Here is a 14,259-nt window from a genome sequence, read left to right as displayed (position 1 = left end):
TTTGGAGTATAGAATTTCTTAGTAATCCTCAACAAATTATTTCTCAATAAACTTGCTGTAACATTGTTACAATTGTTAATCCTCTCATGAACAACGTCAAGCGTCGTTGTGGACTGCATTGGTGACTTTTTTTAATTCAAAGCCAAAAAACGTGCACAATTAAAGCTAATATTCGTTATTTAAAAAGTAGGCATCAGAGAATTATTTCAGTGTTGTAATCAAAGGATGAGGCGCAGATGGTAGGCATAAACTAGCCAACTGGGTCTGAGAAGTAAGAACAGGAAGAAAAATTATTTTAGCATTGAAAAATTTGAAGGGATTCACTGAAGTAAAATATGTTTAAGTAACTAAAGGTTTTGATACAATTCTAGATGCCATGTAGCATATAAGAGTAATTTTAGCACCTAATACTCAAAACAATAAACTACCCACTATACTTTCTGTATTTTTTCTTGTTTATCAGCCTACTTCATTTAAAGGTCTGAGTGAACTATCCTCATTTACCTGTGTTCATTTCATAAAATCATAAGCTCACAGAGACAGGTTTACATCATACAAAATGCCAGATGGCAGCAGAATTGTTACACTTTACTTAATGTGTACTCACCTCTTGCCTTGCAGAATAAAAATGGAACTCCACACAATTACACAGCGAAGAACTTCACCCAACTGTACAAACTGCATAATTAGACAAAAAAACTGTGCTGAATAAACAGTAACTCCATACAGCCTCACACACAGTAACTCATAACCTTTTGAATAAATTGGAACTTTATGTAGTTGTGCACCAAATTCTCTGACTAGTACTTTAAAAAATCTACAATCTGTAGGTCTTCCTTGAGAAGCTCACACATTATTACGTGAACATTTTATGAATCCAATGTGACCCCAGTGTGATTTCAAATCCTCCACTATTACAAGCTGCAGCATATATTCAGAACAGTTCTTCTTAGTCAAACCAAGCTGTAGAATCTATTAACTCATATTAGATTAGATTAGCAAAGGGCAAGATGGTTTTATTTTCAGATCTTAATGTCAAAATCCCAAAAAATTGTGGAAGTTGTTAAGTTTACTGGGTGAGCTGCATCTGATACGAGCCAGGATTTTGTCAGGCTGATGGGCGTCATGCCCACCCGTCGGTGAACCAGTAGGGAATCCCCATCAGTCTGTGGGGAGCCCCGACAGCATCAAATAACCTTCCTTCAGGCACCTAATTGGTTGCCTTTGGGCCTTCCCTGCAATGGAGATCCTGACGGCACACGACTCACCCAGTGAAAGCTGCCAGCCAATCAGAGGCTGGCAATTGCTCATGCCTCCAGGGGAGCTGTGTCTGCTGGCAGTACTACATCCACCTGAGGCGCCAGATTGTGAAGGAACCCCAGGCAACAGGGTGGATAATGGTGAAATGGGGTTTGTGGGGTGGGGGAGGGAATCACAGGAGATGGAACAAGAGGGGTTGGAGGCAAGGGCAGGGGGTTGGCTTTCAACATTCACACTGCCCGTTGACAGGTCCCTCTGCCTCCCACTCCCCCAACTCCCTGGGAGGCCGTTGGCAAACCTGACAGGTTTTGCTGGGCAGCCTTCAGAGGGTGCAGGAGATTCTTGTAGCCCCCATTTAATCCCTGAGCCACCAGTAAATTGCAGTTGGGTTAGGGATAATGGGTGTCAATTGGCTTCAATTATCTTTCATAAAACCTAGAAATGGAGAAAATACCATCAACCCTGCTTCTTTTGCTGATCATTTCTCATCTACACCAGTGAATCTCCTAGAAACTGAAACATTTTGCACAAATGCTGTCCGATCCCCAAAAATAAGTAAATAGATCCTATTTATACAATATTTATCAGTCTGCAAATTTCCACAATGCAATCCTAATTAGCTGCTTTCTAAGAATAATGATACCTTCCAGCCCTACCCCTCTCAATAGTACACGAACTTTCGCTGAGTATTTGATGCCCAGAAGTATGATCCTAAAAATTCCTGCTCCTGCAATTATGCTGGGAGTTTTCCCCAGGTGAACCTGTTGCTGATCCTACTGGAATATATAGGATCAGTAACTGAAGATCGAACCCCAGGCAAAGGGACAGAGATATATCAGGGATAGGAAACCTGCCTCTTACTCTGGGCTGGGTTTGAATCCATATCTGGGAGACTGAAAGGACATTATTCTAATATGATTAACAAGTTTCTTTATAAGTTACTTACAATCTGCTAAAAGTCAATTTACCTAGAAAAAGGCCAAAATGACTTTAAAAATATGTTGGTGTTCAAGGTCAAGACTAATGAGTGATTTAAGTATATACTTTCCCATTTATGGCACAAATTCCACCTGTTCGGAAGTTTCATATTTTCTCTACAGCAACCTATCGTATTCCAACTTTGGCCCAGGCGCAGGCCATAGATTAGTGACCTGTGTTACCATGTAATTACTGTGTCAAGTGAGTTGCTGAGTGCTAGTCAACAGTGGTATTTCTGCATTCCACTGATTAAATCCAGCAGATTAGGTTTTTATTATTTAAGCACTCTCTAGTACAAGTTCTGACTTCAAAGAGATGATGGGAAGGTGGTGCAGAAACAGAGTGAAAAGCATAATCTCGATGCCTATTGTTCCACGGGCGTCAATATGTTGGACAAATAGAAGGTCATATGTTGTCAGCAGGAATTTCTGGCCTGCAAGTCATAAGTTCCATTTTAGAAAAATTCCAGTTGATGGTGGCATCACTGTTGATAGAGCAACAGAACAAGTAACTGTAAACATGGTGACAGACCACTAAAATCAACTTTGGCTTTTATATTGAAGATATAGTTTGTTCAGCAGCAGGTGATCATTCAGGTTATTTAACGTTATAGAATGGCCTGGAATAATTTGTCTTTGAATCTTCTCTTCACATTGAGTTGAGAAGTGCTTTGCTTTTGCTCAGTGCTTCCTCCTTCTCCCAATATACAACATTTGCCAGTTGTACCTTTGAGATTGAAACCTCATTGCATGTGTAAATAAGGCCACGGAGCACAAATGCTTCTGATCTATGGTGCAACATATTAGAACTCCCAACATATTGTGGCACTTCTTTGCTCTTATTCAACAGCAGTAGGCGTTGATATTCACTTAGGGAGTTAGAGGAATACGAAGTTCTTAAAGAGTTGTTAGGACCGGAGGAAGCTACAGGGATGGATTGGTCAACCAGAAACCACTATGCACCAGTGAGCACAGGGATGATAAATGAATGGAATTCAAAATGGGCAGCAGAGTTTTGGATGAACTCGAGTTCACGGAGAGTGGGGAATGGGGGGCAGGATTTTTTGGATGGCAGGATTCCCACTTAGCACCCAAAGAGTTGGTGGGGAATGTATTCTTGCCAATCACAGCAGCCCCACAGCCATTTAACACTCCAAAGAGCGTTAATTGGCTTGAGACAGAACTTCTGCCCTACACTCAGGCAGAAGTCCCACCTCAGAGAGCTCCATGGAAATCTGATTGGCTGGCAGCTCTGTAGTCCTAGGAATGCCAGCATCAGCAGTGGCCAGGACTGGCATTACAAGCAGTCCCCAGGTTCTTAGTCCAAGACCAGGTAAGAGCGGGAGGTCTGGTAGTGGGAAAGGAAGGTGAGGCCCAGGAGGGGAGGGGTCTTGATGGAGAATCCAGGAGGACAGGGAGCCCCCACAGGGGGCAGATTTCGGGTGGGGCAGAGTCAATATGGAAATGGGGCCCTTGAGGGAGTTCCCCCATTCCTGCCCGAGGCCCAAGCAGGTTGACCTGCCGGGCTTCACCCCTGCTTCTGAACTCCTCCCACCAGCCTCAAAATTGAAGCTGGGTGGGAAGCAGCCCTGGCCATGTAAGAGTCTCAATTAGGCCTTCCCCATCCCTCGTAACACAGTAGGCAGGTCAGAGTGAATGGGAGGGTTGCAGAAGGATTCCAGTGAATTTTACACATCGTCCCACCTGCAAACACATGGGGAGGTGGGGGGGAGGTCTGTAAAATTCTGCCCAGGAGGTCAACCAGAAGAGCATTGAAGAATCAAGTCTGAGGATGGAAAAAGCATGGATGTGGGTTTTACCAGCTGATAGGCTGAGGCAGGTGCAGAGATGTACAATGTTATGCAGGTGGATGTAGTAGGCATTCTTTGTGATGGGGAAAATACAGATCACTATGTGTGAGGGTGTATATGGAGAGATAAGGAATAAGATAAACAAAGGAAATCAACCATGAACCTTGGGAAGGCCTTCAACCTTGCCCTCTTCATCTTCCTCAGTTGTTTCCACATTCACAATCTCTACAACCTTCTCCTCATAAGAAGTGATGAATTGTAGCTTTGGTAACTCCTCTGCCCACTGCACCAATATCACATTATCTACCTATGACACCTATGGTCGTTGTCTTTAATTCTATTCTCAAAGGCAGGTCCAACCCACAGTGCCATGACCACCACCACTGGTAGGGCAAGGAGACAGGTCTTGAATCCACTCCTGCCGGAATGGGGATTTAAAGCCCCCATTCTGATCCACACCAGCTATCCAGCCAACTGACCCCACTACCGCAAGGGGTCCGAGATGCTGTGACAAGATGCATTTTTACATGTGTTGTAATTCAGAGCTATGAGTAGTGATGGTAAAGGCTCCAATTTTCTTTTTTATGGTCTATGCACCAGTTTTGCATCAGAGGACAAATTAGTGATCCATTCTCGATCCTCACCTAGAATCAAGCAGAACTCAGTCATGGGGTACATTAGAATAGCCTGAAGGTTTTCTTTCTCGCTGAGGAGAACCACATGATTTAGTTTATCTAAGCGGTGACAACAACAGCAACAATAACTTGTTAACAAAGTAAAACATCCCAAGGCACTTCATAGCAGTGCTATCAAACAAAAATTTACACTGGGCCACAACAGGAGCTATCAGGACAGATGCCCAAAAGATCAAATTGTTGAAGGTTTCTATATCCAATCATTGTTTGGAGGAGTCATGAATATATTGCTTCAATTGAAAGGCCCAGCAGTATTGTTTGGAAGATTTATGTGTCCATGCCCTTTCTGAATACAAGAGCACACGCGCTTCTCAGTAAACTTAGAACAAAAGCAATTGTGATAAAATGTTATCTTGAAAGTTAGATGGAAAGCAATGCAGAAAATATGGTAGCAGGGCCTCAGAGCAGATTGAGTTGTGAATTTGTGAAATCAGGGTGTTTCAGGAAGTCATGATTGAAAATTGAGGTACAGATCTGAGGTTTCAGACTGAATTGTGCAGCTCTGATTTTGAAGTTGAGATGCTGACACCCATCAGGTGGGTTTTATGTGATTATCAGGGAGGTTTTTTAAATCTGGAAGATTCCTATGGTTTAGCTTCTCACCTGCAGTCAGGATCCTTTATTTTTATAATAAACATAGTCCAGAGAAGTGGCTGGCTTAGGGCACTTGTACTAACCTGCTATCCAGGTATGGGCTTATAGAGCATTGATTTCAGTTCCTACAAATTTCTGATTTATGTTGAGCCATTTGGGGGTTTCACCAAGGCATGGACACTGGATTAGCAGGTTTATTAATATGCTCCTCCCCTACATAAAGCTTTGTAGGCTCCCCAGTGCCTGAGTAAGAAAATGCTTCAAGAGTCACACTTGCCATGAGTTTGCTGATTTTAACTTTGTGACCCTATTGGATTGTGTTGAGACACTATGATTGGTTTCTGACTGCTCATGGAACAGAACGGAAAAAAAGAAACAAAAATGATCATTACTGAGCCTCTTTTGGAAAGTATGTGGATGTATGGTGACATCTCTCTTGGTGATACAACTTGTATGTATACAGGCCTTTAATCCAATAAAATATCTCAAAGCACTTCATTATCAAACAAAATTTGACACATTCTCAAAGAAATATTTGGACAGATGACCAAAAGCTTCGTCAGAAAGGTAGGTTTTAAGGAACAATATAGAAAAGGAGAGGTGTAGAATCCTAAAGAAAGGAGGAAACCATCCAGTCCTTGTGCCTTTTTGGAAGATCTTTCTAATTAGCCCCAAACACCAGCTTTCCCCCATAACCCTGCAAATTAGTCCTCATCAAATACAAGTCCAAATTGTCCTTTTAAACTTTCTGTGGAATCTGTTTTCACCGCACTTTCAGGTCTTACATCCCAGATCTTTGCATCACTCTGTGTGAAGGAATTTCTCCTTATTTCTTTCAAGTTCTTCTGTTAATTATTTTAAATGTATAACTGCTGGTTACTGGCCCACTCACCAGTGAAAATAGTTTCTTCCTCCTTGATCTATCAAAGCCCTTCATAATTTTGAATACAACTGCAAGGTCTCTCCTTAAACTTCTCTGTCTTAAGGCAATGATCCCAGTTTCTCCAATATCTCTACATAACTGGACCTTCTCATCCTCTGGTATCATTTTTTTCCTTATTCATTCATGGGCTTCGCTGTCTGCACCAGCATTTATTGCCCATCCCTAGTTGCCTTTGAGAAGGTGATGGTGAGCTGCCTTCTTGAACCACTACAGTACATGTGGTGTGGGTACACCCACAGTGCTGTTAGGAAGGGAGTTCCAGGATTTTGCCCCAGCGACAGTGAAGGAACAGCTATATATTTCCAAGTCAGGATGGCGAGTGACTTGGAGGGGAGGTTCCAGGTGGTGGTGTTCCCATCTATCTGCTGCCCTTGTCCTTCTAGGTGGTAGTGGTCATAGGTTTGGAAGGTGTTTTCTATGGAGCCTTGGTGAATTCTTGCAGTGCATCTTTTAAATGGTACACACTGCTGCTACTGTGCATTGGTGGTGGAGGGAGTGAAATGTTTGTGGATGTGGTGCCAATCAAGCGGACTACTTTGTCCTGGATGGTGTCCAGCTTCTTGAGCGTTGTGGGAACTGCACTCATCCAGGCAAGTGGGGAGTATTCCATTACATTTCTGACTTGTGCCTTGTAGATGGTGGACAGGCTTTGGGGAGTCAGAAGGTGAGTTATTCACTGCACAATTCCTAGCCTCTGAGCTGCTCTTGTAGCCACAGTATTTATATGCCTAGTCCAGTTCGGTTTCTGGTCAATGGTAACCCCCAGTGGGGGATTCAGTGATGGTAATGCCATTGAACATCAAGGGTCAATGGTTGGATTCTCTCTTGTTGAAGATGGTCATTGCCTGACACTTGTGCGGAGCGAATGTTACTTGCCACTTGTCAGACCAAGCCTAGATATTATCCAGGCCTTGCTGCACTTGGACATGGACTGCTTCAGTATCTGTGGAGATGCGAATGGTGCTGAACATCGTGCAATCATCAGCGAATATCCCCACTTCTGACTTTATGATGGAAGGAAGGTCATTGATGAAGCAGCTGAAGATGTTTGGGCCTAGGACACTACCCTAAGGAACTCCTGTGTTGATGTCCTGGAGCTGAGATGAGTGACCTCCAACAACCACAAGCATCTTCCTTTGTGCTAGGTATGACTCCAACCAGCGGAGAGTTTTCCCCCTGATTCCCATTGACTCCAGTCTTGCTAGGGCTCCTTGATGCCAAACTCCGTCAAATGCTGCCTTGATGTCAAGGCCAGTCACTCTCACCTCACCTTGGGAGTTCAGCTCTTTTGTCCATGTTTGAACCAAGGCTGTAATGAGATCAGGAGTTGAGCGGCCCTGGCAGAACCCAAACTGGTCATCAATGCCACTTGATAGCACTGTTGATGACCCATTCCATTACTTTACTGAAAGTCAAGAGTAGACCGATGGGGCGGTAATTGGCCGGGTTGGAGTTCTCCTGTTTTTTGTGTACAGGACATACCTGGGCAATTTTCCACATAGCCGAATAGATGCCAGTGTTGTAGCTGTACTGGAACAGCTTGGTAAGGGGCACAGCAAGTTCTGGAGCACAAGCCTTCAGTACTATTGCCGGAATATTGTCAGGACCCAAAGCCTTTGCAATATCCAGTGCCTTCAGATGTTTCTTGATATCACGTGGAGTGAATCGAATTGGCCGAAGACAGGCATCTGTGATGCTGGGGACCTCCAGAGGAGGCCAAGATGGATCATTCACTTGGCTCTTCTGTCTGAAGGTTGTTGCGAATGTTTTAGTTTTATCTTTCGCACTGCTATGCTAGGCTCCTCCATCATTGAGGATGGGGATATTTGTGGAGCCTCCTCCTTCAGTGAATTGTTTAATTGTCCACCACTGTTCACAACTGGATGTGGTAGGACTGCGGAGCTTAGATCTGATCCATTGGCTGTGGGATCGCTTAGCTCTGCTATCACTTGCTGCTTATGCTGTTTGGCATGCAAGTGGCCCTGTGTTACAGTTTCACCAGGTTGACATCTCATTTTTAGGTATGCCTGGTGCTGCTCCTGGCATGCCCTCCTGCAGTCTTCATTGAACCAGTGTTGATCCCCTGGCTTGATGGTAATGGTAGAGTGGGGGATATGCCAGGCCATGAAGTTACAGATTATGTTCAAGTACAGTTCTGCTCCTGCTGATGGCCCACAGTGCCTCATGGATGCCCAGTCTTGAATTGCTAGATCTGTTCAAAACCTATTCCGTTTAGCACAATGGTGGTGCCACACAACACGATGGAGGGTATCCTCAATGTGAAGGCGGGACTTGGTCTCCACAATGACAGTACGGTGATACTGTCATGGGCAGATGCACCTGCAGCAGGCAGGTTGGTGAGAATGAGGTCAAGTATGTTTTTCCCTCTTGTTGATTCCCTTATCACCTGCCGCAGACCCAGTCTAACAGCTATGTCATTTAGGATTTGGCTAGCTCATTCAGGAGTGGTGCTACCAAGCCACTCTTGGTGATGGACATTGAAGTCCCCCACCCAGAGAACATTCTGTGCCCTTGCCACCTTCAGTGCTTCCTCAAAGTGACGTTCAACATGGAGGAGCACAGATTCATCAGCTGAGGGAGAGCGGAATGTGGTAATCAGCAAGAGGTTTCCTTGCCCATATTTGACTTGATGCCATGAGACTTCATGGGGTCAGGAGCCAATGTTGAGGACTCCCAGGGCAACTCCACTGTACCACCACCTCTGCTGGGTCTGTCCTACCGGTGGGACAGGACATACCCAGGGATGGTGATGGTGGAGTCTGGGACATTATCTGTAAGGTATGATTCTTTCAATATGACTATGTCAGGCTGTTGCTTGACTAGTCTGTGAGACAGCTCTCCCAATTTTGGCATTAGCCCCCCAGATATTAGTAAGGAGGACTTTGCAGGGTCGATGGGCTGCGATTGCTGTTGTCGTTTCCGGTGCCTAGGTCAATGCCGGGTGGTTCGTCTGGATTCATTCGTTTTTTTGTGACTTTGTAGTGGTTTGTTACAACTGAGTGGCTTGCTAGGCCATTTAAGGGCCAACCATATTGCTGTGGGATGGAGTCACACATAGGCTAGACCAGGTAAGGACGATAGATTTCCTTCCCTAAAGGACATTATTGAACTAGATGGGTTTTTACAATGGTTTCATGGGCATTATTAGACTTTTAATTCCAGATTTTTATTGAGTTCAAATTCCATCAAGCCACTCTTGGTGATGGACATTGAAGTCCCCCACCCAGAGTACATTCTGCACCCTTGCCACCTTCAGTGCTTCCTCAAAGTGATGTTCAAAATGGAGGAGCACTGATTCATCAGCTGAGGGAGGGCGGTACCTGGTATTCAGCAGGTGATAATTCGAACCCTGGGTCTCTGGATTACTAGTCCACGACAATCCCACTACACCATCGCCTCCCCCACCCCCCTATACCCTCTCTAGGGTCTTGACGTCTCTCCTAAAGATAAGAAGGGAAAAGGGTAGAGAGGCAGGGAGGGAATTCCAGAGCTTATGGCTGAGGAAGCTGAAGGCATGGCTGCCAATGGGTGGAGCAATTAAAGTTTGGGCATGCAGAAAACTAATTTGTATTAATTCTTCTTAAACCAATCATTGATCTGTTTGAATCCATGATGCTCCATTCCTTATTTTTAAGATCATTAGCATCTAAGGAATGAAAGTAGCCTATTCAGTTTGCAGCATTATGTTAGTTCAATGCTTGTTTTGACCATTTTTCATCTTGTTCAAATCCCAGTCCATTCTGCTAATCTTTGCTGACTCAGTAATTTATCCAACTTTCTTTAAATGCTTCAAATCATACAGCAGTACTAAATTGAAGAATATTCTGTAAGTTCATCACACTGAGCATGGAGATGATGTTTGAGTATTGCTGAAAAAAAGGGACATGCTATCAAAGCTCTTCATCTTGCATTTATCAATCAGCTACGCAAGATAAATCAACAGTAAAGGGACCAACAATTTATACTGCATTAGAAGAGAGTGCTGATTTGTTGGCGAGTGGACTCTGATTGGTAGAGGCGTTGCCATGGAGAATTCAGCAGAGAACAGTTAACTGTTGACTGCCAAGCTTTTGTTTCAAATTCAAACCAGGCAGGTCCAGTTGATCTAATCTCATCACAGGGGTACAAGTAAGCATGGGGTGCCAGGGAAGCACTTTTCCTGGCCCACAAGCATGCTGGAAGGGCATTTTTCTTTTCCTTGAAGTTATCCTCACTTCTCTTGAGTTGCCAGCTTCCCCAAGGCCCAGGAAACACTGCTGCAAAGGTTAAATCTATAAGGGAAGTTAAATGTGAAACTTCAAGCTACTTTGTAATATTTAAGTTGCCAACTCACTTTTTGGGGACGGATTGATTCCACTCTCGCTGTCCCGCCTCTATTAAGCCTGGAAGTGGAATTCCTATCTTACTTTCTCACATAGACCTAGAGTATGCATTTTTTCATGTGGGTCTTGCTTTTCTGAATCTCGCCAGTCTCTTTGATAGTGCATCCTTCGAAGGATGCACAGAACATGGCCTTTTCTGTTGAAGAAGTAGGAGTAAGATTACAAGTACTTATAATTCCAAAGTGCTGCACTAATATTTTATCTGTTCTCCGGTATCCAGCCATGTTCCTTCCCCTCCAACAATTTGAGTGATATTTGTATCATGCTTTGAGTGGGGTTGGGGAGGAAAGTGGGAGTTCTTTAGGTTTAGTTGGTTTGAAAATGACATGCCTCATGAAGGAAGGTTTGATCATCAATCATCTATTTCAGATTCGTGCACTTCCTGAGACGGCATGTGCACAGTATTCTAGAAAACTTTTGATGATCGTCCAGCCAGCTTGTCTCGTCAGTGATATCTAGAGTTGAGGAGTAGATTGTCCCATAGGGTTCTTCCCACTTTGCTCCTGATAACCCAGCAGATCAGTGTCCTAATGAGTATAGTATTCATAGCCAAACTGGCAGTGGGAAGCTTCACAGTGCTCTGAGCTTTTAACATTAAATTCCAACGGTGTACCCAACCCACAGATAGATGTTACTACACCTTGGTTATTACCAATCTGTATTCTATATCAGGCAAACAAAAGAAACTGTCCTTTATGGGTTTTTCAATAGCTTGGTTAGGTATCTCAAGCAACATCCTCCAAATGCCAATTCTATCTATAACATCACCCCTACTTTAGCTCATCTGCTGAAACCCTCACTCTGCCTTTGTTGCCTGTAAACTTGACCTCTATTCCAACATGCTGCTGGCTGGCCTCCCATCTTTCATAAACTTGAGATCATCCAAAACTCTACTGCCTACATCCTAACTCACATCAAGTTCTGTTTGTCCATCACACCTATCCTCACTGACCTACATTGGCTCCTTTAACCAGCAACACCACAATTTTAAAATTATCAGATTTTCAGATTCCTCCATGGCCTCACCCTTCCATCTCTATAGCCTCCTCCAGCCCTACAACCCACCAGTCTCCGTGCTATTCTGATTCTGACCTCTTGCGCAACACTTATTTTAATTGATCCACTTCTCATGGCCATGTTTTCAGTTGCCTAGGCCCTAAGCTCAGGAATTTCCTCCATAATCCTCTCTACTTCTTTCTCTTCTCCTTTAATATGCTCCTTAAAACTTGATTTGGCCATCTGCCATAATAACTTCTTACATGGCTCAGTATCAAGTTTTGTTTGGTAATCACTCCTGTGAAGCTCCATGTGACCTTTCACTACATTAACAGTACTATATAAATATAAGTTGTTGTTGCAATGAGCTTTCATGCAAGCCAAACAGCTGGTGGACTTAAAAAGCCTCTACATGGAAATTGAATGACATTGGAAGAATAGGGATGAGCACAACAAAGGTAAGTAATTTAAAAATATTTAAGATTTATGGAAGTCCATTACAAAAATGTAATCTTTACACATGATATTCCACAATTCTTCACTTTTTGAAAGCTTTGAAGTTAAATGTAGCCAAGTCACTGCTATATTTATATGGAAGCAGCTCGTTTAAGAAACCTATTCGTCTACAGTTTAAAAAAGTTTATTTTCTTTTCATTAAGGGATGAATTGGGCTTCAGGTCAAAGATTTATTTTTGATTTTAATATATTCGGAGCTTACAGAAATCCTTGGATCCCAATGTAACTCAATTGAAACATAAAATTTAATGGAAAGTTGTTTTTATGTATATGTTTATCAGAATTTGATGTAAGAAATGTGTCAGAAATATTTATTACCTCACCTAAATTATTAACTATTGATGTTTTCTTTTAATTTCATTCCAGTCTTGGACTCATAATATCGGAAAGGAGAAAGAGTTCCTTCGGAAATTGGTGAAAGGGCAAGTGATTACAGATTTGACAGCTGGGATTTGAGGCAGCTTTACTCTAGTCGCAAAATAAAATTGGGGAAATGAAGCAAAACACAAAAGCAAACAGAAAGAGTGGCCTGTGGACTCGGAAAACCTCAACTGAGGATGAGGATACAGCTGTACCAAACTACCGGGAAGTCTGCACATCTGAATACAAACACTCACGTGTCATCTTGCATCAACATTATATTGAGGGGGGGATTTCTGTGCAGTTACCATTCATTGCCCCACTTTAGTGTGCAATGAGAAAAGAAAGACATTGATAGACGTGCCATAATTACCTCTGGAGAAAGAAGTGCAACAGGATTGTTGAGGTATTTCTCTTTTATAGCTTGAATGTAAAGACTTTCTTAAGCTGTGTGAACAAACACTTTTACATTGTGTTTTATTCTAGTTCGTTATTTCCTCTTCCAACCCCAAAATTCATGAGACTGGCTGTTCCGTCCCAGACTTGTCCATTATTGCTGCTATTCCCTTTTGGGGTAGAGGATTTTTTTTTAGAACTATATCTTGAAGAAAGATTTGTCTATACAGAACAGAAGCTGTGAAAGAGGTTAAATATGGTCAACCTCTTTTGATTTTAAGAGCAGGAAATCGTGTATTACTGGTAATATTTTGCTCTGTCAGTGCTGGCGAGTGCTGCTACACTAGTGTGTACAATGATCAGAAGAAAGTGTTCCTTCAAATGGCTTTAGTAACTGGAATTCGTAAACTTGAAACACAATTAAACCTTCGGCAAGTACACACACTTCCCAGTTTGGATATCTGCTTGTAAAGCATATTTTTTATCGTTACAAGTAGATCATGTCAGAACAAAGGACAAGTCATACAGACAACTGTTTCATGTGCTTGTATTGTGCCACAGTATTATTGATTTGAATTGTAGTGTTACTGGCTCATGTCATGCCATGGTAAGAACACAGCTTTCAAGACTTTGGAAGAACATTTCTCAGATAGCTGAATCTGCAATTCTTGCAGGACTAGCAAGTGAACTACACGAGGTGGCGTTATCTCACCACCATTCAATAAACTTTGACCAGGTGTCACCTGCGGCTCTTTTTTTGGCAGAATATGATGGTTTTCAATTCTGAAAGACTTAGTAACTATGTTTTTTTTAAATATGTTTTCTTTCTTGTTCATTGGTATGGAGTAGATAGCTCTGAGCAAATGCAAAAGAGCAATCATTGTTTGTTCTGATACTAATATGACATGTTTTAGAACTATCCTGTTAAACACATTAGAGGTTCATGTTGCCAGCTTGTCTATTTGCTGTGCCAGGTTTGACATGTAATTGATACTCACTCACTGGGGATTTGAGTGGAAAGTAACTTGGATTGCAGTCACCTGTTTGGAAAAGCACTTTCCCTCCAGCCATTTAAAACATTTATTTAGTGTTTAAACTGCCTCCTCTTTTGTCCTCAGTTAAATAGAGTTGCATCATCTCTGAACTGGACAATTCTCAAACTTGCTGTTGTCCCCACCCTTCTATAACAAGCAGATAAGAGGTGTTCATTATGAGACAAAACACAGTATAGGATGATATTAATGATATAAATATTAAGTTGCAAAGCTCGTTGTGTGTGTGTGTCAAATAGACTTTGGAATTTGTCAG

The 14,259-nt window shown here is 42.6% G+C and overlaps 1 protein-coding gene across 1 annotated transcript in view; it reads left to right on the top strand.

The window, feature by feature from the left end:
- LOC121289276 (CMP-N-acetylneuraminate-beta-1,4-galactoside alpha-2,3-sialyltransferase-like) overlaps positions 1–13,795 on the top strand; it is a 651,606-nt gene extending 637,811 nt beyond the window's left edge. The window contains exon 11 of the mRNA XM_041208545.1: positions 12,562–13,795. Coding sequence (XP_041064479.1) covers positions 12,562–12,651 — 90 coding nt within the window. The 3' untranslated portion in view covers positions 12,652–13,795. The remainder of the gene's footprint in view (positions 1–12,561) is intronic.
- The last annotated feature ends 464 nt before the right edge of the window (positions 13,796–14,259 follow it).

This window comes from Carcharodon carcharias, chromosome 16 (genome assembly GCF_017639515.1).
Source record: "Carcharodon carcharias isolate sCarCar2 chromosome 16, sCarCar2.pri, whole genome shotgun sequence".
In the NCBI taxonomy this organism is placed as follows: domain Eukaryota; kingdom Metazoa; phylum Chordata; class Chondrichthyes; order Lamniformes; family Lamnidae; genus Carcharodon; species Carcharodon carcharias.
This window is presented reverse-complemented; position numbering and strand designations above follow the sequence as displayed.